The sequence below is a fragment of the Excalfactoria chinensis genome, chromosome 2 (assembly GCF_039878825.1).
Source record: "Excalfactoria chinensis isolate bCotChi1 chromosome 2, bCotChi1.hap2, whole genome shotgun sequence".
In the NCBI taxonomy this organism is placed as follows: domain Eukaryota; kingdom Metazoa; phylum Chordata; class Aves; order Galliformes; family Phasianidae; genus Excalfactoria; species Excalfactoria chinensis.
In genome coordinates this window covers 81466268-81489935 of record NC_092826.1, presented here as the reverse complement: position 1 = coordinate 81489935, position 23668 = coordinate 81466268, and the positions used below count along the sequence as shown (strand labels likewise).

At 39.0% G+C, this 23668-nt stretch overlaps 1 protein-coding gene across 1 annotated transcript in view; it reads left to right on the top strand.

The window, feature by feature from the left end:
* LOC140247897 (uncharacterized) overlaps positions 1 to 23668 on the top strand; it is a 118058-nt gene that overhangs the window by 88424 nt on the left and 5966 nt on the right. Inside the window, exon 12 of the mRNA XM_072328100.1 lies at positions 19059 to 19253. Within this exon, the coding sequence (XP_072184201.1) occupies positions 19059 to 19253 (195 nt within the window). The remainder of the gene's footprint in view (positions 1 to 19058; positions 19254 to 23668) is intronic.

Here is a 23668-nt window from a genome sequence, read left to right as displayed (position 1 = left end):
TTGAGTATGGCCCCAAACATGCATCATTCATGCAGTGACACAAACATCAGCAGATTAAAAAAAAATGGTTCTACACTAAAGTACAAGGACCAAATGTCCCCAGAATGACAAGAAAAAGGAAAGGGAACCTTGTGGAGCTGGTCATCCCCATAGGCCTTACACAGGCCACAGCAGCCCATTAGGCCTTCTGGGCCATTTGCCTGGGTAGAGTCATCAGGAAGGTTTATTTTAAAATAGGAAATTGCAGCTGGTCAGTTTAAACATCTCAGAAAGTTCTATGGCTCCTGTCAGATTGAAGCCATTGAAATTGGCACACTGGCCATGACAGGAGTAATTCTTTGACAAATCAGTCTTTCTGCATAGAAAATTATCCCATCAGAAACACTCCAAGTGGTGCTAGCCTGCAGGCCTGGAGCTTGAACTCCATCATGGCATAAAAACCTTCTCAGCTTTGTTTTCTTTTGCAGCTGAGATTACCCACTTAGGACCTGTAGTTTAGACTTTTTCCCAGATAACTGCCCTTTTGTACTAATGGGTCTTGCCTGAGAGAGCAAGCCTGCCAACTGGATCCTTACTTCACTAGCTCACAAAGAAGGATGCTCATTTTAGCTTTACTGAGCACATTTGGGTTTTGCGTTTCCATTTAACAAGTAGGAAATAACACAGTATAGATAGAAAGCTGTTTTCTGTCTCTTTCGAAGTCAAAGTAGATAGAGAAAAAAACACACTTGTTAAGTCTTGTTAAGCTTTTTTCCTTTTTTTAGGATTACTCTACTCTTTCTCTTGATTAGTTCCTCTTTGCTGAAGTCTGATGGGCTTCAAATAAACTAAAGGCTTGTGAACCTGGGAGCTTTAGGCCTCCTGCTGTTAAGGAAAGGTTTATAGAGTAATTCCTTTCATTACTGCTTTATAAATGGCACTGTTGGAAGCACTGTGTACTGCAGCTTGAACAACATCTTGGAAAATGTTAGCTGATTTGCTGTTTGAGAACTAGTGTCTTTCACAGTGGCTTTTGAGGTGGTTCATATAACTATTAGTGTTTGAAACAGATGGGAATCTTTCCTCAATAAAAACATGTTATCCTACTTCACATTCAAGTCACACTGCATTTATGCAGACCCCCATAACAACAGACAGTGAGTACCTTTGACTTTGTAGGTAGATATGACTCTAATATAACCTATGGAGAGCCCTGCACAACTCATCATGTGTTTCTATAGGGTGAGAACTGCAAAAACTCCTTCAGATACTCCAGCTGAAGCCTGGAGCATGCAGCAGACCTTGCTGGTTATCTCTTCTGTTCAAACAGTAGTACTACATTTAGAGCAGCATCGTTACATACAGCCTCAAGGCCTTCCTCTATGGGGTGGTCTTATGCTGCTTACTGCTGGCATTGTCCTTGGTTTGAAATTGTCTGTCTGTGGTGGTCTCAAAACCTCACTGCTTGTCCCAGTGACAAAAATCTTTTAACATGGGAAAAGGTCCAGAGTCAATGACTTTAAAAGTGGCTTTATTATAGCACTGTAGCCTATTCCATTACTGCTTTCTTCTAAAGTAAATTTGATGCCAGTTCCCATAGAATCTATGCATCCTCCTGACTTAAGTCTCCTTTCTGGGTACCACGATTGCCTTCTCTTGGCCATTTCTGCTGTTTTTTTTTTTTGTCCCCTAGCTATGTACTAAGCTGCAAGAGACCAGTATAGCCTTTTTCTTCTGTATCTGGACAGATGTGCTCAGATCTGTCTCCATGGTGGTGCCAGATCTGTATGGGTGTGCTGAAGCAGGTGAGATTAGAGCATCATTTGAGAAGCATTCTTCAAAGGAAATAGACATACCAATGGCTGATGCACCTTCTGTGGCACAGGGTAGTGCTCATCAAAAAAGAAGCACTGTTGAGTACTCATGAGTCGTCTTCACTGGTTACATCTGGGTATCTAAGTGGGAAGAACAGAAATCCACCCCTAAAAGTGGGAGGGTGGAGGCTCAGGCAGCTGGAGCAAGTGCTTCAAAAAAAGAAATCTGTTCCACAGGCCTGGGAACAGCTGCTAGGAAGAAACTGTAAACAGGCCACTAACTGAGAGTGAGACAGTGCATTAACCAGTGTGGGGAGAGCAGACCTGCTGAAAGTCCACTAAAAAGCTTGACAGAAGGTTGAAACGGCCACTTCATGGCATAGAGGCCCTTTAGCTGTGTCGACGCAGAGGCCAAGGTGGCAGGGATCTGCACAAGCCATGTTTTGTGGCTTCCTTGCCATGGAGGTTGCAAAACCGCTTGAGGCATGCAGTTGGATGCTACACTGTGTGAGTAAAAGCAAAGGAGGCCCAGGAATAGTGAAATATTTAAAATATTTTCTTGTTGGGTTTTTACAAGTAGAAGTATAAACACATGTGTGTGAGTGAGAATGAAATCACAGCACATTATGACTGTTTTGGAGGCTTTACCCTCAATTTCCTCTTGCCGCATTTACACTCAGAAATGCGGGCATGTGTAGCAGGATTCTTGTTGCTCATGTATGCATCCAGCCTAAGGAGCAATAATCAGCCTTTAAATAATATGGGGGCAGTTTTTACATTTATTACAGTGTCTCATTGGTGTTAATGTCTCTGTACACAGTGTTAAATACTTGGAATGAACCCGCTGGATAGCTCCAATGTATATTTGTGATGAAAATGAGCACAAACAGGATGAGATTTTGTGGGGTCAGAGAAGAGAGGGGAAAGATTAACAGCAGTGACAAACAACAAACAAAAAGCTTCAAAACCAAATGACAATAGCAGCATCCTTGCATAAATATAACATTCTTCTGCAGTGCCCACTGCAATGCCTCGCTGAGGCACTGTGAATACAATCATCTTTAATGTTTACATCTGGGTATCTAAGAGGGAAGAACAGAAATCCACCCCCAAATTGAGAGGCTGGAAGCACTGCAGAGGGGTATGCAGTTAGGTGCAAATCATAACTTAGTTCATTTTTATTTAATAGAAATGCCAGTAAGTTTCTGTTTCATTGTCCAAGATGAATGCAAAACACCACAAAAATAAATGAGGCAAATTTACCAAAGAAACCCGCCCCAAACCTCTTTGCTTTTGTGCTGGTGATGGTGCAAGTAAATGTGTCTGTTTCATATGTCTGGGGTCTGACTCTCATTTATGTTATTCTGGCATCTTGACAACACTTTGCCACGAGTATAATGATGTGCCAGATTTGTGTGTAAATGCCTGAGTGCACAAAGAGAGGAATTTGTGATTTTCAGACCTGACAGTGCCCTAACCATGAGGAGACACTGCTTGTTCTGCAGTGTATTGCTTCATCTCTGACCACTAAGGGTTACTATTGTCATTTGTTGAATGTGTAATAGGATATAAAGATGGATTAAGCTAAATGTTTTGGCTTTAAAAGTTTGTTTTGTTTTGTTTTTCTTTATTTTCAGAAAAGAAAGCCTCTTTCTTTTCTGCTCGCACAAAGAAGGTTGTACAGTTTAAACAAAACCTAATGGAAATTCTTGAATGAGGCAAAGATGCTGCAGTTCAAATGCATTCATTCTGTTTTTGTGGTGATGTGGCATCATCACAACTGGAGTTTGTTGTTCCATTTTTTGGTTGATGTGTAGCCAGGCAAAGACTCTGACTTAAAAGCTTAGGACTCAGATTTCCAGCCCAAGCTTTTTTGAGAATCATTATCACTGCAATTGGGCAAGAAGACGCTTTATAAAACAAACAAACCAACACAAATAAACAGAGCTCACAGTATTTTTTCACATTTTCAACCTCATGATAATTTTGTTTTTCATAACTGTGTTAAGCAAATGTGGATGAAAGTTACCATAGGTCATAGGCTTTTACTTGTTTCCTGACAGGCTCCAATACTTCTTTTCTTTTTTTATAAGTGAGTAAAATTTATTTCAGATACTCAGTGTGTAACCAACCATTTTTGTAAACTCCTTAAATTCAGAATAATAACAATTCAGCCAACTAATATATGCCTTAAGTGGATTACTAAAGCATGTTTATGTTCAAGCTAATCCTATTGTAATGTAGTTCATTTAACTGGAAGTTTTCTCCAATCTGTGCTGAATTTTGCTCACTTCAGAACTTCTCTGTGGCTTGAGAGAGAGAAGGAAAGAGGAACTGAGAGAGGAAGGGAGGGAGGGGACATTTATTGTTCCTAAGGATGCACACATAACTTGTCTATGCCAGGCAGCTCATTGCTCCAAGAATTCCTGCTGCTTTACCATCACCTACTTACCTTTTCTGATCCTCTCAGTGCAAAGTTATCAAGAGAGGCATGAGGCAGATATTTTTGTGTCTGGAGTGGCACAGTGCTGTCACCTGTCCCTGCTACGCAGATGGCCAGATCTGACATGATTCCCATGTCTGCACTGCTACCTCTGGAAGGCATTTTCATCTCACACACAGTCCAGGGAGTTGTTGATTTTCAGCTGGAACGATCGTAGAAAATACAAACCAGAACCATATCACTGCAGTACATTATTCAAATGAGAGGTCAAATTACCCCCACTGATGTAAGCAGGGTTGCCAAGGTCTAAATGAAGACACAACTTGGCCAAAGGTCTGTTTCTAATGTGAGGTTTGAGGGCTGGTAGGTCTTGCATCTAATATCAAACAGCTGCAGGACAGTACCAGTTCCTTTGGAAAGTACGCACACGTCTAAAAAAGTCTTCCCCAGACAAAAGCATAAAACCCAACAACCCCAAATTTTAATGTATTATTTAAACCTCACCAGCAGAAAGCTGAAAGTATAATTGCTCATTGTTGCCTGCCTTTTTGGTTTGATTTCCCTGTATGAGATTATTTAGATACATTAAAACATGCTAAGATACTTCAGCCTAATGGTCATGCTGCTTATCCCCCTGCTGCTCCCACTCACACACTCAGACCCCTCAAGGGCCTTGACAAAACTGAAATCTCAATTCTTGTATCGTTTGCACCCCTGTAGATCTGTGGCAGTTTCCATTCATTTGCATTTACTAACAGAAAGCGAACTCAAGTTGTGCATTTGGTGTGATATTAGCACAAGCAAAAAGATAACTCATTTGCTAGCCCTTACAGTTTCCTTTTGCAGTGCAGCAAAATGTCCTAGGTTTGCACGAGAACACACTTTTATAACTATAATCACTCAAGAACTCAACTGCAGACATATATGAATATATCACTCCAAAATTCTTAATGGCCAGTAAAGTATCCTTTTTCTGAATTACTACCATGTTTCAAAACTGCGCGCGTCATCTTATCACGTACAATACATTAAGTGTTGGTCGTGTAAGTCAGATCTTCCCTATGGGTATTTTAAATTGCAAACATGACTTTTTGGAAACACTACTCTAATGTTGTTTATTTGCCTTGGTTTCTAAATCAGTGTGGCTGATTTAGACATACCAGAACGTACCAGTTTAATGAGTTTTTCCTTATTCTTTGCTACTTTTCACACCTTTACCTGAACAAGAAAGATCAAGCAATTTGATCAATAGTTGAACATCATATGCTGTCTAAACTCTTCTTTAAATTTGTACTAAATTTACAGCATGTCTCCTTCCTGCCTGCCTTCCTCCTTCTCTCCCTTTCTCTCCCTTTCTCCTTCCTTCCCTCCCTCCCTCCATCCCTTCCCCCCTTTATTAACCAGTACAGAAATTGGGCTTAATGCGTCTTCTAAGTTAGCCATGAAATAAATATGTTTTGTTTTGTTTTGTTTTGTTTTTTTTTCCTGTCAGGTATTGTCTTACAGCAACCTCCCTTCAGGAAGTTGTAGAGAGCAATAAGGTCCTCCCCAAGCCTCTTCTCCAGACTGAAAAATCCCAGCTCCTTTAGCTGCTCCTCATAAGGCCTGTGCTCCAGTCCCCTCACCAGCTTTGTTGCTCTTAACTTGAGCACGCTCCAGGGCCTCAGTGTCTTTCTTGCAGTGAGGGGCCCAAAACTGGATGCAGTACTTGAGGTGTGGCCACAACAAAGCTGAGTACAGGAGGACCATCACTTCCCTGTTCCTGCTGGCAACACTGTTTCTGATGAAAGCCAGGATGCCACTGGCCTTCTTGGCCACCTGGGCGCACTGCTGGGTCATTTCAGCCAAGGATCAATCAGTATCCCCAGGTCCATTTCCTCTACACAGTCTTCCAGCGACTCAGCCCCAAACCTGTAGTGCTACCTGGGTTGTTGTGGCCAAAGTGCAGGACCTGACATTTGGTCTTGTTGAACCTTATCCAATTGGCTTCATATATAATATTGCTCTTAGGCTGGAAGTAGTCCCTTATTTTTCATCTTCGATGGCTTGATTGCAAACCTTTCTTTCTGCTTGAGACCAACTGTCTCTGCTGTGCTGTAATAATGTTCAGTGCCTCTTTCATTTTTTAGTTTGGAAATAATGAGAGGCTCTACCAGCAGCCACACTCCAAATTCCCATATCACCAATGGGAATGTGAAGACATTGAGCAGCTTGGTGCACCAGAACTTACCATGTTGCTTCTCCCTAGGACACTGTCTCCCTGGGGACTTTTGCAAACATTTTTCTTATGTCACATGTTTGAGTATTAGAAACAGAAGACTTTGGTGTGCAGGTGAAAGCTTTTAATATAAATAGATAGCTCTATCCTTGCAAGTCATAGGTAGATAAGTGTATCAGTATAGGGTCATATATTACACACAGACTGTATTTGTGGGGTCCAAACAAGATGTAAAGAAAGTACAAGCATAGCAAGGTTGACTTTTTAGAAAATAGAGCTGTAATATTTTGAAGCACAGAAGATTAAAGTAGTATTTCTAGACATTGTATTTCAATGAATTATTGTACATATAAAGTCAGTTGCACTGGAAGTTGGAAAGGCCATTTATTTCACAAATACCAGTGCTATCCCTTGAAATGAAAATGGGATTGTGGAAGAGATTACATCACACTGTAGATTTCAAGGTAGCTCCAGTTCCCAGGTACCGAATGGTACACAGTAATACTGGATTGCTTTAACTATGTCCTGTGTAAAAGACTCTATCGTCAGTCCATGTTCATGAGTGTTGAAGCTGGGATTTCTTTGCAGCAGAGGTAAAATGAGATGGCGCTGCCAAAAGAATAGGCTCTGGCATGGGTAGTTTCTGCTTTTGTGTTGAGCACCTCTGCTCTTGTTTGCAGCAGCAGCCACCAGCCTAGCTTGTTGGGGCTTTGCTGCAGATGAAACAGAGAAGAAAAACATCTCTTTATCTAACTGGCAGCCGCCTGCTTTCATTGCATCTAGTGCTGTTCCTGCTTTAAGAGGGCAAATAGTCTGGGCAGACAGAATGACACTCTTAATTAGTGATTCTTTACTATCATAGCCTGATCTTCAGTTCTTAATGTTAACTAGAAATATATGATACTGTCATCTGCAAACAGACTGAATAACAGGAAGAGCTGAGCAAGATTACTTATCCTCTTGTAACCATGAAAAAGCTATTCTTGAATGATCAAGGAATCATAAGTATCACTTCCTCACCTTACTACCCAAGAGATTTCAAAATATTTTTTTCTCAATTATTTACCTCACAATATATTTTAAGACTGCAAAAATACTGAAGACATCCCATTTTCTCTGTGTTTTGGCTTTTGAAGTCAACAGTCCTTTGGCACTGTTTCCATAAGTGGGCTAATGCATCTTTAAAACCAAACCATCAGAAAGCACTTGAAATTGCAGATGTGTGCTGGGTGTTTAGGGATTTTATTTGCATGGGTCTGACCATCCCTATAAGACATGTAATGAGAAAAGGAACCAGCAGAGTGCTGAGAAATGGTACAGAATGTTCCTTCTGGTTGGGAGCTTGTACTTCCACATATATCAAAAAACGGGCTGTCAGCTGGACTGAGTTTAGGCAATCAGCACACAGAAATCAGCTTTTTTCTTTGGTGCTTGCAGTCTATGAAAAATATTGGCTAAGGTTTTTTTTGTAACTGCTGACTTAAGAAAGCATTAAACTGTTCTTGGGTATACTTGTACCTTTTATTCTTGAATACTAAAATGATTTGGTTGGTGTTTTTTTCTATGTTTAGCATTCTTTTGACTGATATGTTGTTCTGCTAACTTGGGGAAATGTTCTGGTTACAGTTAAATAACAATGAATATGTGGGCATGATTCACTTCTGTGCTGCTTTCACTTACTCTAATTTTACATCAGTGCAGCATTATCAGAGAAGGCACACCAGCATCAAAACATCAGACAGATCCAAAGCAAAAAACAGAGTAGTTTTTAATGAATTGTGGAATTGATTTGATGCACTATCTAAATTAATATAGAGTGTACATTTTAGTAGAGTTTATATAATGATACATCTCCCAGTGCAAGAGGCATGTTTGCTTAGAGCTGAAAAGAAATTCTGCCTATATTTTAGAGCTGTGTTGTTGATGGTTTGCCCCTTTGAATAGAAACATCTTCATTACAGGTGCTATCTTTTACAATTATTCTTCCATTTAGCATAATCTGGATGGATGTACATTCATTAGAGTCAAAGTATTTTTCAATTTTTTTTAGTGTTTTCACCACATAACAAAAATGTAGTAGAAAATAACAACACCTCTCATTAGTTCTGAGTTGAGAAGGAACCCGTCACCTGTTAAGCTATTAAAATTGAATCAAAATCATTAGGAAGTAAATAGTCATCTTGCTTTTCAGTATCTGCTGTCTGATGTAATGAGGATGGTGTGCTGACATGCTGCTCACATTCCTTACATAGCTTATGGAAGGAGTTATGATCCAAAGGAGCAAAAAATACACAACGGTATAAAACTTTGTTAGAATTTAGACTTCCAGTTTTGTTCATGTCACTAACCCAACATCCTGCTGTGGTGTCTTTGCTATTGTAGTTTTCTGCATAGGCTGAGCTGCTGCTTAATAGATTAATTAAAGATCAGGCTAAGTAATTTCTTTGGGTTTCTTTCTCACGCTATACCATTCATAGCTCCTGATGGACTTCTCATGGCAATATATGGGTGATCTGTAAGGTGCTTTCACATTATGAAGTGAGACTCTCTCTCCATGGGTTATGGGCTGTTTGTGAATCACTCAAGAGATGCCAGTTGATGGTATCCTTCCCAGGGCTCCCTTCTCTTACTTCAGGGAATTTCATCTGGCCCACAGCCTGGCTCCAGAATGACTCCCACAAGACAGGGCTATCACAGATGATTTGTCCCCACAGTAGCAACCTTAATCAGCTGCTCTGTTTTCAAACTGCAGTTCTGAGTTGTTGAAAGGTTCTCCTACAAGCTGATGCAGCAATGAGTATCTGTGGGAGTGGAATGCTTACATGTTGCAGATGTCACTTGTTCGCATGCACAGAGGACAGGTGAGTGCAACAAGCAAACCCTCTGCTACCTTGAATCTGAAGTCTTTCTTTATGTTGGGTCTGAGGTTCAACTACATGTCCTGGTGCAGAGGGAAAATATGACAAAGGGAGGAAAAATATATTATGATTATTATTATTATTATATATTTTTTATAATAATAATAATTATATTACTAAATTTACTTTAGTAAATCTACTTTAGATGAGTCAATGGACCTCTTATCCAACACAGGCCTAGAAATAACAGCATTAAACACAGCTAATGCGTGAGAGGGTGTGACTTGAGTATGCTTTTCATCACCTTTTTCATGGCAAATCTGTGTAAATAGGGCCATTACATTTGGTAGCAGCATGCCTTGTGGCTAACCCACCACCAAGGATAGGCTTTGACAGTCTTTGTGCAAATTAGAGAGTGTTTAATTGAAATGCATTTGGAATAATTGAAAACTTTAAAAAGTTGTGCTGGATTTTTTTTCAGTGTTAGGTCTGCTGCTGTCTGCTAGTATTGCCAGAATAATAATTAAGAATTCTTTTTACAAATATTAACGATAATGTAGGCATGTGTTTGTGTATATATGTATGTTACATCCACACTCAGGAAAAGAAACACTCTAATGTGACCAGGGATTTGGTAACTTTGACCAAAAATGAAGGTTTTCAAGAAAAATCTGTCACTGTTGTGCCTGGCTCTTGAGGGGTCTAGCAGGATTGGGCCTTGTTTGTACCAAAATTGTAGCACCATACTGTCTTTTGTTCTGCATCGAGGGCACCAGGCTGTCAGGGCACCAAGCACAAATCTGGTCTCAGCCCACAGCTGTGACATGGAAACACTACTGTAGTACGGACAGAAAACACAGCATTAAGTGCAAGATGCCCGTGACTTTGGCTCATGCAGTAACTGTCATTGTTGTAGGAAGGTTCAGGCAATGAAAGTAAAGCTGACTGTACAGATCTCTTGACTGAAAGGAACTTCCAGCAAGGGCCCATGTCATGACTCTGTAGGTTGCTGTCTCATTCCTCTCCAAAACAAAGCAACCAGCTTTTTGTCCCCACTGTCTTACTGACGTTTGAGAGTGAATTAGAGGTCTATGTGATCCTTCCTTGGATGCATTGATTGCGTCAGACATCAATGCCTGTATGTTTATGCAGCTATGCCAATGCACCTGTGTTGTGAGGAGCTCTGTGTGGTGGGCACCTGCTGAGCCAAAGAGTTGAGATGAATAGCACCCACATTGATTTGCCTATAATGGAATGGAAAAGAAAAATGTTCAGGTTTTGTTGCAGGTATTTTCATGGGGTATTAAATTGGTGGATTAGTTGCAAACAGCAGTACTGATAAAGTCTCCTGTCCATCTTGATGGTTGGGCCTTTCTATTAAAATGACACATAAATAACCTATTATGTCCCCCACCCATGGAAATTCAAATGCACCTGTCAACTTGATAAAGCACTTGCCTGGAGGGAAGCATTGTTTACATTTTCACTCCATTCTTCAGAAAAAGTGAGATTCTAATTATTTTTCCCACTGTAAATTAATGCTGACTATGATGGTTAGCATATCTCTGTATTGTTATATCTATGCAAAAGTTAAATAATAGAACTGATCCATCATGTATTATGCAATGTGCATTTTTATGACAGGCTTCCCTCTGATCTTATTATGCCTTTCTTCATAAATACTTACTTTTTCCCCCAGCAGCTGGGGGAATCTTTGTTGACTGCTGGTTCAGAAGTTGAAATCTGTCCTGTGTGGAAAGGAAAATGCAATGTACATGTTTATCGGATGCTGAACTCTGCTATCTTCCAAGGACAGAAAACTAAGGATATAAAAATGTGCTCCTTTAATAATAAGATTCATTATAACAGACAATTGGTCACAGAGCACTAAACCATTTTTCTCCAAACCAAGCACATCAAATTTAATACTATAACGCAATTGTTTCTGGATGTGTTACACGGTTACTTTTGATTCAGGAAGGGCAAACCAGTTGAGGTGAAATCAAATGTGAACTAAATCTTTCTTCCAAACATAAAATCACACCACACATTTACCCAAGACTTGAACCATAAATCATTTGTTAGAGTTCCAAGCAGTCTGTTTAGGATTTTTTAGTAACATCTTTTTTGTATGTACTTCATGAGTCCTGCTTAAATGAAGGCAGAACTGCTGAAATACCACAAAGGAGACTGTTTTTTTTAAATACTTCTGACTGTGCTACACGTGGGAAATATTATTGTCAGAAGAATTTTTGCTATCTGGTTTCTTAACTTGAGCAGGGAAGAAGACGTTTCTTAGAGGCTCTTGGTATGCTCAGAGAGCCCCAGGAGACAACCTGATCTTTCAAGTTTCCTGACAAGTTTTACAGACCCAACTGGTTTGCATACCCCGTTGAAGGCTTATGCGAACTGCCCTGAACCTTTGGCCCTTTATCTGCTTGTTACAGTGGGTTTCTGCATTTCCAGAAAAGCAATTACAATGTTTGCAATATCTAAAATACAAAACCCTGGAGTAGAAAGATGAAGGAGTAAGCTCTCAACAAGAAAATGTCTGTGCAACTGAGGTACATTTGGAGTAAGTTTGGTTGAGCTTATAGCTGGTGTTCTGGCCTTATGGTGGCAGAAGAAAAGCATCTTGGGATGGGGATGGGTTGGAGTGAGAGGGGAGTGCCAGTTTTGACTGCAAAGGAAGATCAAGATCCTTCCTTGAACTGAACTTTTTCTCTTTTTATCATAATCTTTTCCCCCTTCCTTTCTACAATGAAACCAGCGTTTATTTTAATGCCATGACCCGTCAAAATCATACATAAATACTCCAGGCTGTTATACTGTAATGTCTTTGCTGTCTGGAAAATGGTTGCAAAATCGTTTTCCTCCAGTTTTCTTTCCATGAGTTACCTCTGTAGTGATGTCTGCAAGAAAACAGTTAATTACTGGTGATTATGTTGAAAAGCAGATAAGATTAGTTTGGGACAGTTAAGAAAATAGCCATACAGTATGCACTAGTACAACTACTGCTTTGATCTTGCCGTAGTTGTTATCTCCTTGTTCCTGGGGCAGCCCATTTCTACCTGTTTGTACAGCAGCTGGAGCAGTGGGGTCACACTGGGAGCAAGAGTCTCTGGATGTCTCTGAATTTGTCTCTGTTTGCTAATAATTAATATCTGTGTTCCTGTAGCCAGTATACTCATTAGAATTGCTTAAAGATCAGGAAAAAAAATGGCTGAATTTCTAAGCAGGGGGCAATCACCTTTCATGGATTAGCATTTATGTTTTACCAAACGTGTTGAAGTTTGCTTCCTGCTTTCACCTTCTTCTTAGTCTGCTTTCATCTACTTAAAAAGGGAGCTGGGTCTGAGAAGGCAAATTAGGAAAATTGTTTTGATTCTTAGAAATAGCTTAGAAAATGCATTAGAAAAATTCCGAACAGTTTTGCTACTGTTAGGAAAGTGTTAAAAAAAATAAAAATAAAAATAAAGAAGTTTTAAATCTGGATTTGGTCAGGTATCCAACAAAATTTGCCCTGCACAAGAGCATGCTTCACGATGTGCTCTTCCTGATTGACACGAGGACATCCAATCCTGCTGACTTCTCAAGAGGACATTTCCTGAAGCAGGAGAAGTTGCAGGTAGAAGCAAGCTGTACAATGTATTTACATCGTAAATTCTCAGCTGATTTGCTGCCCATGTTTTTCAGCTTCCAGGAACAGATCAGTCTATCTGAAATAAGTCACAGGTCTGTTAAAGAATTCTCATAACTAGACACACATTGTTTTGCATGTAATCTTGGACATGGCAAAAGAAATCTGTGAATACAGGCTTTTTTCGTTTAACTATCTTACTCTTGAGTTTAATCTGTCCCAAACAGTAAAGGTTGAATACAAAAGGTTCATTGCATATACGTTAATTAACAAACTGAGCTCCTTTGTTTTCTGTTTACAGATTCTTTTTGAGCCACATTGTTTTTCTACAGATCTGTCAGGGTGAGGTCTTTGTTTCACAAATTTTTTGTGCAGAATGTCTTCTCTGGGGAAATTTTATCCCATAAGATGAACTGTATTGTCAGTCTATCTACTATTTGTTCTATTTGTTGTTTCTGGTGTATGTTTGGTCACCCAAGTCATATAGTATTTTTTTTTTCTGCTTTCTGACTGCGTTGCATTCGTAAACAGATGAGTAATGAATAACAAATGTTGATGAGCAGATAATGAATAACAGACACTCTTATTTACACAGATATGCCCTTGTATGCATTAAAATCTTGACTTCCATCAGGAAAATAGCTTTTCCTAAAGACTCATATATATAAAATCCTGTCTGTCTGAAGTTACTGAAGATGCTTTCTTAAGTAACTGATTCCAGCATCCCTTATAAATTTGGGAAATGAGGCGTGGAGAGAGATTTCTCTTATCCATCTGAACCAAACCCATTCTGGGCTTGGAATACAGCAGGATTCTATAGAATAGAAAGGGAATGTATTTTATCCTCTTTCCTTAGGGCAAATCAATGGACAAAGGCACTGCTATATGCGAGGAAATGCAAGAAAGCTGTGGCCTTTAATTTTCACTCATCCTTTGCTCAGACAAAGCTTTTGCTGAATTGAGTATCAGTTTTCCTCGACTTAATACTTGAAATTACATTTTTTTTTCCCCACAAATTTATTGCTGTTTGAACAAGTCTGTTTAAGCATTTGTATATTATTTGTAGATGGCTCAAATGTGGAGACTTGAAACAATGTGAGATTTAGATCTGAAACAATGGGATGGTGAGCAGCAGACTGCATGAGCAATGGGTGCACTGGGGCTAAAAAATACATGAATGTTCTTTGTGATATCCCAGCACAGGAGATCAGAACTGTCTCCTGGAAAAGATCTGCATTGCTGTTCATTTGGATGCGTCCAGAAATGTGACGTTATCACAGTTCAAAAACAACAACAAAATTCCTCTGCTGTTTTCTAGTGTTATAATGCTAAGCAGCTTGCCATAAATCTATTTCTCCTCAGTCATTTACAAAGAGGTTATTCACTGTATATGGTTATTTTCATCATTCAGTCTGCCCGTGCTAGTTTATTAAATAAATCAGGGAAGACTGCTAACGGTGACGCTTCAGGCATTCATAATTTGACTGAAATAAACAATTCCCAGATACTATTGGTCCATTATGTTGGTCCATTATGTTCATAAATAGAAAGGTTTAGAAACAAGTTATCTGCGGAGTTACTACAGACAGTCGTAGGTGGGGATATCGCACCGCACCGCTTCAAAGGCTCTGTAGGCGGAAGGGTAAAGGACAGGCTGCTAGCAATGCACACATGCCTGGCATCAGCCCTTTGCCAGCAGGAGACTAAAGACCTTCATTAACCCGAGACATTTGCACACTTCACTGTAGTCCCAGGTGTGAGAGCACACAGTTGCCACACTAAAATATGCTGTGTACCTATATGTGTACAAATGCACACGTACATATTTGTACATATAAGGATTAAATATAGAGGAGAGTGGTGGAATTGGTCATGACTTCTTCATGATGATATACTTTTTTGGCAGTTGTAATAACTCATTTTTTTCATTCTTTTCTACTTGTGCTTTCTCCATTTTGGGAATTTATTTGAATAATGTTCACTTTGTTAAGTCCCCCATCCTTCCTGGAATGGCTTGGAATTCTTTTCTACTGGTACAACCAATTTAGTGTAAAGTTCAGAGGCACTGAGGGTGTTTTTATATATTTGCATATAAACATTGTGAGGTTTTTAGCAAAAGTTAGCAATGGGGTCTGCAATGCTTAAGGTTGCTGAGCTTCCCTCAAAGGATGATGGTAGCTAGCTTTTGGGTTTTTTTTTAGTTGTAGAGTTATGCTGGTATAACAAAGATTGCCTCCAGGACAACAATTCCTGTATTTACAACCTTTACCACAGAAAATGCTCTTACCATGTTTATGAAAGTTATTTAAAGTGAATACAGCATCCTCAACTTTTAATGCTATTTTTGTTTTGTTTTGTTTTGTTTTTTTGTTTTTTCCCCTATAATTTCATCACTTTTGCTCTTTTTCTTAAAGTTAGCAGCTTTTAGCTTTTGCTAACTGTCATGATGAGCTTGCAGTTCTGCCCACTCTCAGACGGTTGCTTTGGTCCGTATTGTTCATTTTATGCCTTTTCTTTGAATACTGCTTTCAAACATTTTTCGCACATTTTGCAGTGCACAAAGCTGGAATTGATTCACATTATATTGTTAATAGTAATACTGGAAGCAGTTTAGAATCGGTACCAATTGTAGTAGTGTTACAACACACAGGGATACATGTATTTCTCAAACTTTTTTTAATGATAATGTCTTTTAAGACACTGACAGTCAGCGTTCCTCACATTCTTACCGCAGGTCAGTAAATCTAAGGAATTTTTGTTTCTTTTTTCTTTTTTGCAATAGCTGTTGGACAATAGGAAACCTCTTTGTAACTTTATCGCTCTAGCATGACATTTTCTGCACTGTGACCTTGGCTGTATTAATATGAATTTATTGCCTATCACATGTGATGTATTACATGTGATGTAAACATACATTTATTAATGGATTGCTATTTTATATGTCCATGTGTCCTACTTCAATAACGTTATTTCTATATACTTGATATGGCACGACACAATAAAATACATTTGTATTTGTATCTACAAATACATTTTTGGCTTTTGCTCTAGGTTATGTACTGTAACTCCCAAAAGGTGATATAATTAACCTTTGTGTGAGGTGTGTGTTCCATTCCTTTAAAAGCCTTTGTATTTTTACGTCACACCGTACGTTAAAGAAGTAGTGATTGAAATCATTGTTGTCAAGGAAAAATGTATTAAAATTATTAATAAGACTTCAACCCACACGAGACTTACTAAATCATCTGATCTGACCTAAATTTATGACCCTTCTTCCCAATTCTTTCTTTTGCATGCTTGCACAAAGACAGGAGGAATGAAAGAAAGCAATACAATAGACCAGTGAAAACTGTATGTTTGCATTAAAGCTGCGTAACTTTTTGAGATAAATATTATAAGCAAATAAACTATAAGAGCATTCACATCAGACCTCATTTCAAGCTGAACTATTATAAAGCGATTAACAGCCTCACGCTCCTGCTTTAATTAAGTTATGTTGTGAAATATTCAGCATTTGAACCTGTTCCGGCCTGCCTCTTTTATCACTGAATTAACATCTTTAATGTGTTTTTCTGCTGAAAGACGAATTTCATTTAAGGATTACTGTACACTGCTCTGGCATTTTGTGGTTTCTTGTCAGCCCTTGTGAATCTAGATCATAGCGAACTTCAGTTCCTCTGACATGTCCTATATGCACAGTCTCTTGACTAGCCTGTCTCTGTGGATTTATTAACTCACATTGTATTCCTGTAGAAATGAATGGACATTTTTGATTAACTTAATGATAGAGATTTCAGATGACAGCAGAGTTTACTTTTGGAGCTTACTGCAGGTTATGTGGGCCACCGCAGATCTCTGGAGACCTATCACTTCACAGAAACACATTGTGAAAGTTTTAAGGCAGCAGGCATCTGCCTGCCAAATATTTCAGGACGGTGCTAGAAAGAGGGAATTTGAACAGTCCTTCAGACCCAGGGTGTCTAAATCCACTCAGTGTCACAGTGTATGCTCTTTCCTTTCCTAGGGTTGGTTTTTGGTCATTATGTGTAGCTTCGTATTGTAGAACTTGTCAGTTTTGGTGATGCTTTTTCATTCTAAGATGTCTGATGGTCAGGCTGTGCTTTTAGGGAGCAGGGGTTGTGCAAGTCAATAGTGTTAAGTTCTCTTAGCTAATCACATGAACATCCTTTGAGGGAGCTCCTGAAAGAGATCTTTACTCTGGCAGAGCAGTTTACTCACAAAGAAAGGTTTGAGAAACATAGGATTGTCTTCCACGATGGAATCATTCTTCCAATTACAAAAACTGAGGAGTGGCTGCTTTTGAAGCTTCTTGTCTCTGCTCTGGCCAACACTTTCTGAGAGCTCACCCCAGCAGAAGCTGCCTTCCTGCTTCCATTAGAGCACTGGCCACTTTGACTCTTCTGGAGCATGTGTGTATTCTTGCTTTCATTGCTCACCTAAAACCAGTCCTCTCCTAAGGCAGTTGCTCAGAGTAGCTTCCTGCATATCAGGGTTGTGGCACTGGTACACAGTATTGGTTATGGGATTCCTCATAATCACAAAATCATAGGGGTTGGAATGGACCTCTGGTGTTCATCTAGTCCAATGCCTTAGCTAAAGCAGATTATCTACAGTAGGTTGTACAGGAGATCATCCAAGTGGGTTTTTAGTATCTTCCAAGAAGGAGAATCCACAGTCTCTTTAGGCCACTTGTTCCACTGCTTCGTAACTCACAGACTTCATGTTCAGATGGAAGTTCCTGTGTTGCAGTTTGTGTCCATTACGCCTTGTTCTGCTGCTGGGCACTGTTGAAAAGAGCTTGGCCCCATGCACTTCACTCCCGACCTTAATATATTTAGAAGCATTGATAAGATCCCACCTCAGTTTTCTCTTCCACAAGACGAACAGTTTCTCTAAGAACAGGTGAGGAAATGTGAACTGGAACACAAGCAAACTGAGCTTCCTTACTGGGGAACAGAAATTGCATCTTGTGATTTTGGGATCTCTTGCAAGAATCTGAGCTCATTCTTTCAACAAAAAGAAAACAACAACAAGAAGAAAAAAGAAAACTAAGTAGGAGAAGGTTTTGATGCAGTTATCTTAAACTAGTGTATTCCTGTAACTGTCTTCATAGGTGAGTTATAGTTATCTTAGCCAGCAAAAGACTTATTTCCTCTGCATTAAGTAGAAGTGATTAGGAAAAGCATGCTGGTGCACTGTGAGGATATAACTGTATCTCACCAATTCCTTCCTACCCTAAACAGGAAAGGCATCTCATAGGAAAAATGAGTTATGTAAAGGTCTTGCAAAAGTGAAGGGTTAAAACACTTGCACCTGAGTGGGAGTATAAAAAGCAATGCTTGTCATCATCAGCTCTAGTTAAGGATAAGAGGTGCTTAAACTGTGTGCTGCATTGCAGCTGGAGTCTCAAGTTTTGCCCAGTCTGTGTGAAGAATTAACATGAAAATGCTTAAATGGAAGCTCTGGCTGACACAAGAAGGTATAAAAGCTACCAAGCAAATGCTTTTAGAGTGAAACAGGAAACCAGGTAACTCTGTCAATAAACTGCTTTCCACAACACACTCAAATGCACCTTACTTACTCTGCCTCATCTACAGTTCAGTGAGCAGCACAAGGTTATTTTAATACTATCCAGAGATCAGAGACTAAAAAGTGCTTGTGGGTAAAGGCGCAAAGGTTTCTCAAAGAGAGAGAAATACAAATACTCATTCACAAAATTCTCAATAAGCATTTTTATATATTTTTTTTAATCAGCATTGCCATTTTATTGTTTAACCTACCCTGCTTGATCTCCCTACTTTTGGTTAATACGGGAGTCAATTACAGCTTCATCTGTGCAGAATTAACTTTATAGAATATACACCAGGGATTTGTCTATCTCCTCTATTTAGATCTATGTCATAAAAAATATGTAGTAGAGAACTGTGTGCAAGCACTGCATATGGTACAGGCTTTGCAGATTTATTGTAAAATCATTTTAAATCGGTTAAGCTCTTGCCAGAAGTTAATTAAATATGTTCCTTTGGTGGGGGGTGGGGGACTCTGTGTGTGTGTGTGTTTATGGGGGGGCCTTCTGTCTCACTAGGTGGCAGTGTATGATTACATCTGGAAGGACCATGGCAGCCACTCTGGTGTCTCCAGCTGTGACCTCCAGCCCCAGGATGCGATCTGCGACTCAAGAGGTACCACCGTTCACGTGTCAGTGTTCACTGTGCACCTCAGCGGCTTCCAGCAGCTCTACAGACACTTCCTCCGGCTGCCTGATGGGGCTATCATTGAGGTAGGTCCATGCAGATTCCTTGCGTGCAGATTTTGAAGGCAAAGGCGTGCATTTGAGAAGTAGGTCAGTGTCAAAACAGTAAAATAGATCTGTCTGACCCTTCATGCATAGGAAGACTTCAATTCTAAACAGTAGTGAAACATCGGTGAGTTAATGTGTATACCATGCAAAGTAAACAGTATAGCTTTCAGAGGAATTTGAGAGAAATTTTGTTAGATATACATTGAAACTACACACAAATTATTTTATAAATATTATTGCTAAAATCCCCATAGAGTCATTCTCTACAGAAAGTACTGTATATAAATATGTGGTGTAATTCCTATGCACATTTGCTGTTCAATTAGAGCTATAGGTATGGACACTGACTTAGTTTTTTCCTCAGATACATGAAGCTGAAGCACATATATCATGACATAGTGCCATCTTGCAACTTTTAGACTGAATTCTAGATGTTCTCACATCTTTGGGATTGCTGCAAGCAGCACGTGTACTAAAATGCACTCTAGAGTAGTATTAACAAAAGGTATTGTCCATTACCTGTTTTGTAGGCTGTGTTTTGTTCATTGCACTGACATTTAGTTCCAAGTGCTTGGAAGAGGTGTATTGCGTTGTTGCCTTTGGTCTTGAGTTGAGAGAACTTCAAAAAAAACACAGTGATGTCTAAGAGAAAGAAAATTAAAGGAATGCTACTTTACCTACCCAGATATGAAGTAGAAGCAACATCATAGAGGTCTGCTTACCACAGAAAATGAGCACAAACAATGTTGAAATGCAGTTTTCAGTTGCTTACTTCAAAATTGAAGGTTCAAGTATGTCTTTTCAGGATAAGGAAATCATTGATTCTGCTCTTTGGTTAATGTTTCAAGGCTGTTTTCTTCATTTAAACGTTTTATTCTTAACGCCTTTGTCCTACTTGCCTTTTTAAAGAAAATTTAATTTAAGGGACACTGTCCTCAAGGAATAATTCTCTGCCCCAGGAAGCTGTGATTCACTGGAGTTAAGACACCAGAGTTTTAGAGCTAGCCAAAGAAAACAAGAGAAAGCATGTGGCCTACATAAAGCAGAAATTAATTAACACAAAGAAACTTGCAAATCCAGGTCCGTGCCTGAATCTGTTACCAAAACTCCTCTTACAAAGCGTTGGCCAGAATTTTGTTTTGAGGTCAACAATGCAGCCTCATGCCTGCTTCCTACCTGTTACAAGTAGCTCTGAGCAGAATGTGTTTTTCCTAATTTAGTTCTTCTCATCTTTTTAGACGTCAGGTTTCATTCACTTTCCACGAGGCTGTGGTAGGAAGGGCTTTGAACACTGAGGGAATCTTAAATTGGTGTGCTGGTTCTGTTCATAAATCCTTTTTATATTTCTGAGGGGAAATGTATTTCCATACAATTAAATTTTGTCTTCCTGGGTGAGCTTCCCTGAGACTTCTGGCCTTTGAATTGATGCTGATGGGCATCCACAGAGTGAGCGTTGCACAGTATGAATGGCTCAAGCCACTCGGGTGCTTCCTGCAGCATAGCACAACAGTCTTTGTCCAAAATCAGTATGGCTGTGTCTGATTTCAGTATAATGAAAGATGTGCCTCTGAGTTAGGAGATCAGTGCATGCTTTGCTGCAGTGTACTGGTAGACCTAAATGCATGCAATAAATGTGTTTGGCTAATAATTTCAGTAACACTGACATCCTAATCTTATGTTTAGCTGATAGTGGATGTAATTCTACGTTTGTGTTTTATGGGTCACAGTTTTCTTATTTGGTCCCAGGTTAGGTATGCTCTATAAGTTAATGAATCTTAAGACAGTGCACTCACTAGTGAGAATTAGGTTTCATTTGTATGCTGAGAGGAAATTTTAAAGGTCTCCCATCTTTCATTTTCCCTCAAAATCTCTACTGGAAGAGTTCCATTTTCTCTCTCAGTTATAAGAGCAAGGGCCATAGAATGGACAAAGTGAGAAAACCACTTTGTGGGTCTGTTAAGGGGCAGACCTACCCATGTTTTGCTGCTTGCTACTGTTGCACCTCAGGAATAGAGTTTTTGTCTGTGTGTTTGTCCCTGCTGTGACTAGATAAGCAGTGATGCTTAAGTGCTGTTAGAAAATCTGTTGGCAGCTAAAAAGTTGCACTGGAACCCAAGTACACCTTTTAAACATATATGAACCGAAATTTTAAAATTGTTTTTTGGGATAAGGAGTCCAGTCTGCTGTTGGTTTTTTTTGTACCCAACCGCTTCATGCATAAACATCTTAATTCTAAAACTTTGCAGTTGGTGGGCTATTCATTGTCATTTTCTTTGTATTTATTTGCAGCACCCTTTGAAGTACTCCCTTCCATGAATTTTCCCATCTAATCCATTTACAGAACATAATAAAATCCATTTTCTGTCAGAAAGGGTACAGTACCTCACAAGAAGAAGCACATTCCCCTTTTGTTCTTCATTCCCCTCCTCACTCTGCCAGCAGCAGTGTAGGAGGGAAGTTTCTTCCTCCACGGTGGCAAAGACATAGATTGTCACCTATTCTCTCCCTGTCTTATGAATGACAGTTGCCTTTCCTCTTTCTTTACGATCAGCAGTCCTATTTCTTCCCAACAGAGATCAGATATTTGTGCAAAATACCCTCTTGGGACTGTAGGGACATGGCCTGTATCAACAGCAGTGGTTTCTGACAATGGTGACTTGACTTGCTTTTGCATATACACGTACCTCATCTATAGATCTACAGAGTATGCTTAGTACAAAAACCCCAACCAATTTCTGCCTCATGTTTTCTCTCTTTTATGATAAGTTATTGTACTATAGTGTAACTGCAGGATACAAAGAGTAGTTATACAGTATCTAGGAACAGGGGTTGCATGAACCTTTTTCCTTTTAAAACAGTCATGCTTTTTATTACAGCAAGCCACTGAAGGTGAAAAGTTATTTCAGTGTGAATTCTTGTTTGTTAACCTTTATTAAGACATTCTGATTACAGCAAAATGAAAAGCCATTGGCTTTTAAATTTCAGTGACTTCCTGGAATTATACCTGAAAGACCTGTAACACCTCTTCTTAATTACTATACTGGGACTTCGTTAATTTAAACACTTTGGGAATAACATCCTTCCACTAAATGTATAATGCTTTGTGTCATTGCCACATGGTGCTTGTTTGGTATTGGTAAGTATTTTTCAGACATAGTGCATTAATTTTAATACTGTGAGAAAAGGAACAATTGGGCAGAAAACAATGCAGAAATGATAATAACTTCAACACCTAAGTGCAAATGTGGATGCTGTGAAAAGCATGAGCCATAATTTTTTAGCATTCAACTGACTGAAGTGTCCATGCAGGCCAGGGAACTTGGAGTTATGAGAATGGCAATACTTCTCATCAAACACTCTGGTATAAGAACATCATTTAAATCACTAGGCCAAATTCTTTCTCAAATTCATGCATCCAACTCCTAATGACATCAATCTCAAAGTCTCAGAATGATCTTTTGATATCTGCAGATATTCTTTGACAGACAAAACAAATTTTGAGTACTTTTGCTTCACTGCAGGGAATTGGTATAAGGTTTCTTGTTAGGAATTTACATTACAATCACAACTTGTTTTAACTTCAGTGAAAGCAAGATTTTCTACTAGCTCTAATTCATCAAAGAACTTAATTGTAAGCTTCACTTATGCCAAGGAGCCGAAACTCACTCATTTTAATATTGCTCTCATTTTTTTACAGCATGCAAGGGCTGCTACGAAGCGCTATGTACAGGAGTGTACTTTGCAGGAAAAAAAAAAGGCTATCTATTCGATAACGTCTTTAAAATACATATGTTCTTCTGGGGATAGTATTCCCATTAAAGGTCTAACTTAGCTAGTATGTAACATATATAAATATATTGTCAGGTATGAAAAGTCGTTTTAGAGGTTTCATATGCACAAGGCAAAAATAGCTGTTTTAAAGGGAACATTAAGTACAAGGTGACAAGTATAAATTGCCGTAGAAATGTTAAATAAAAAGATTTTTTTTTTGAAGTGTGCAGCATAAAAATTATAGAGGTTAAACATGTAAGTGCAGTCCTTTTAACAGAAGCATTATAAAACTCAAAGAATTCCCATGCAATAAAACCCACTTTCTGTTTTACCTATAATATATTTCTCCTTTATAGTATTCAATTTAGATGTTGGCCAACCAAGAAATGACCTTCCCAAAATAAATCACTTTTCATGCTTTCCCTCATTCATTAAGGCTATAATATTGTAATATATAGGAAATTATTGAATTTTAGCATTTAAAATGTATTTGAAACCCATGCACAGAAAAGTTAATGATAGTGATAAGTGTTTGCTGTCTACATGGTGATAACACGAACTCAGTGATTTTTATCTCAACTTTTGCTGACTGGAGTTGATTTCTTATTAAAAGGTCAAAGATA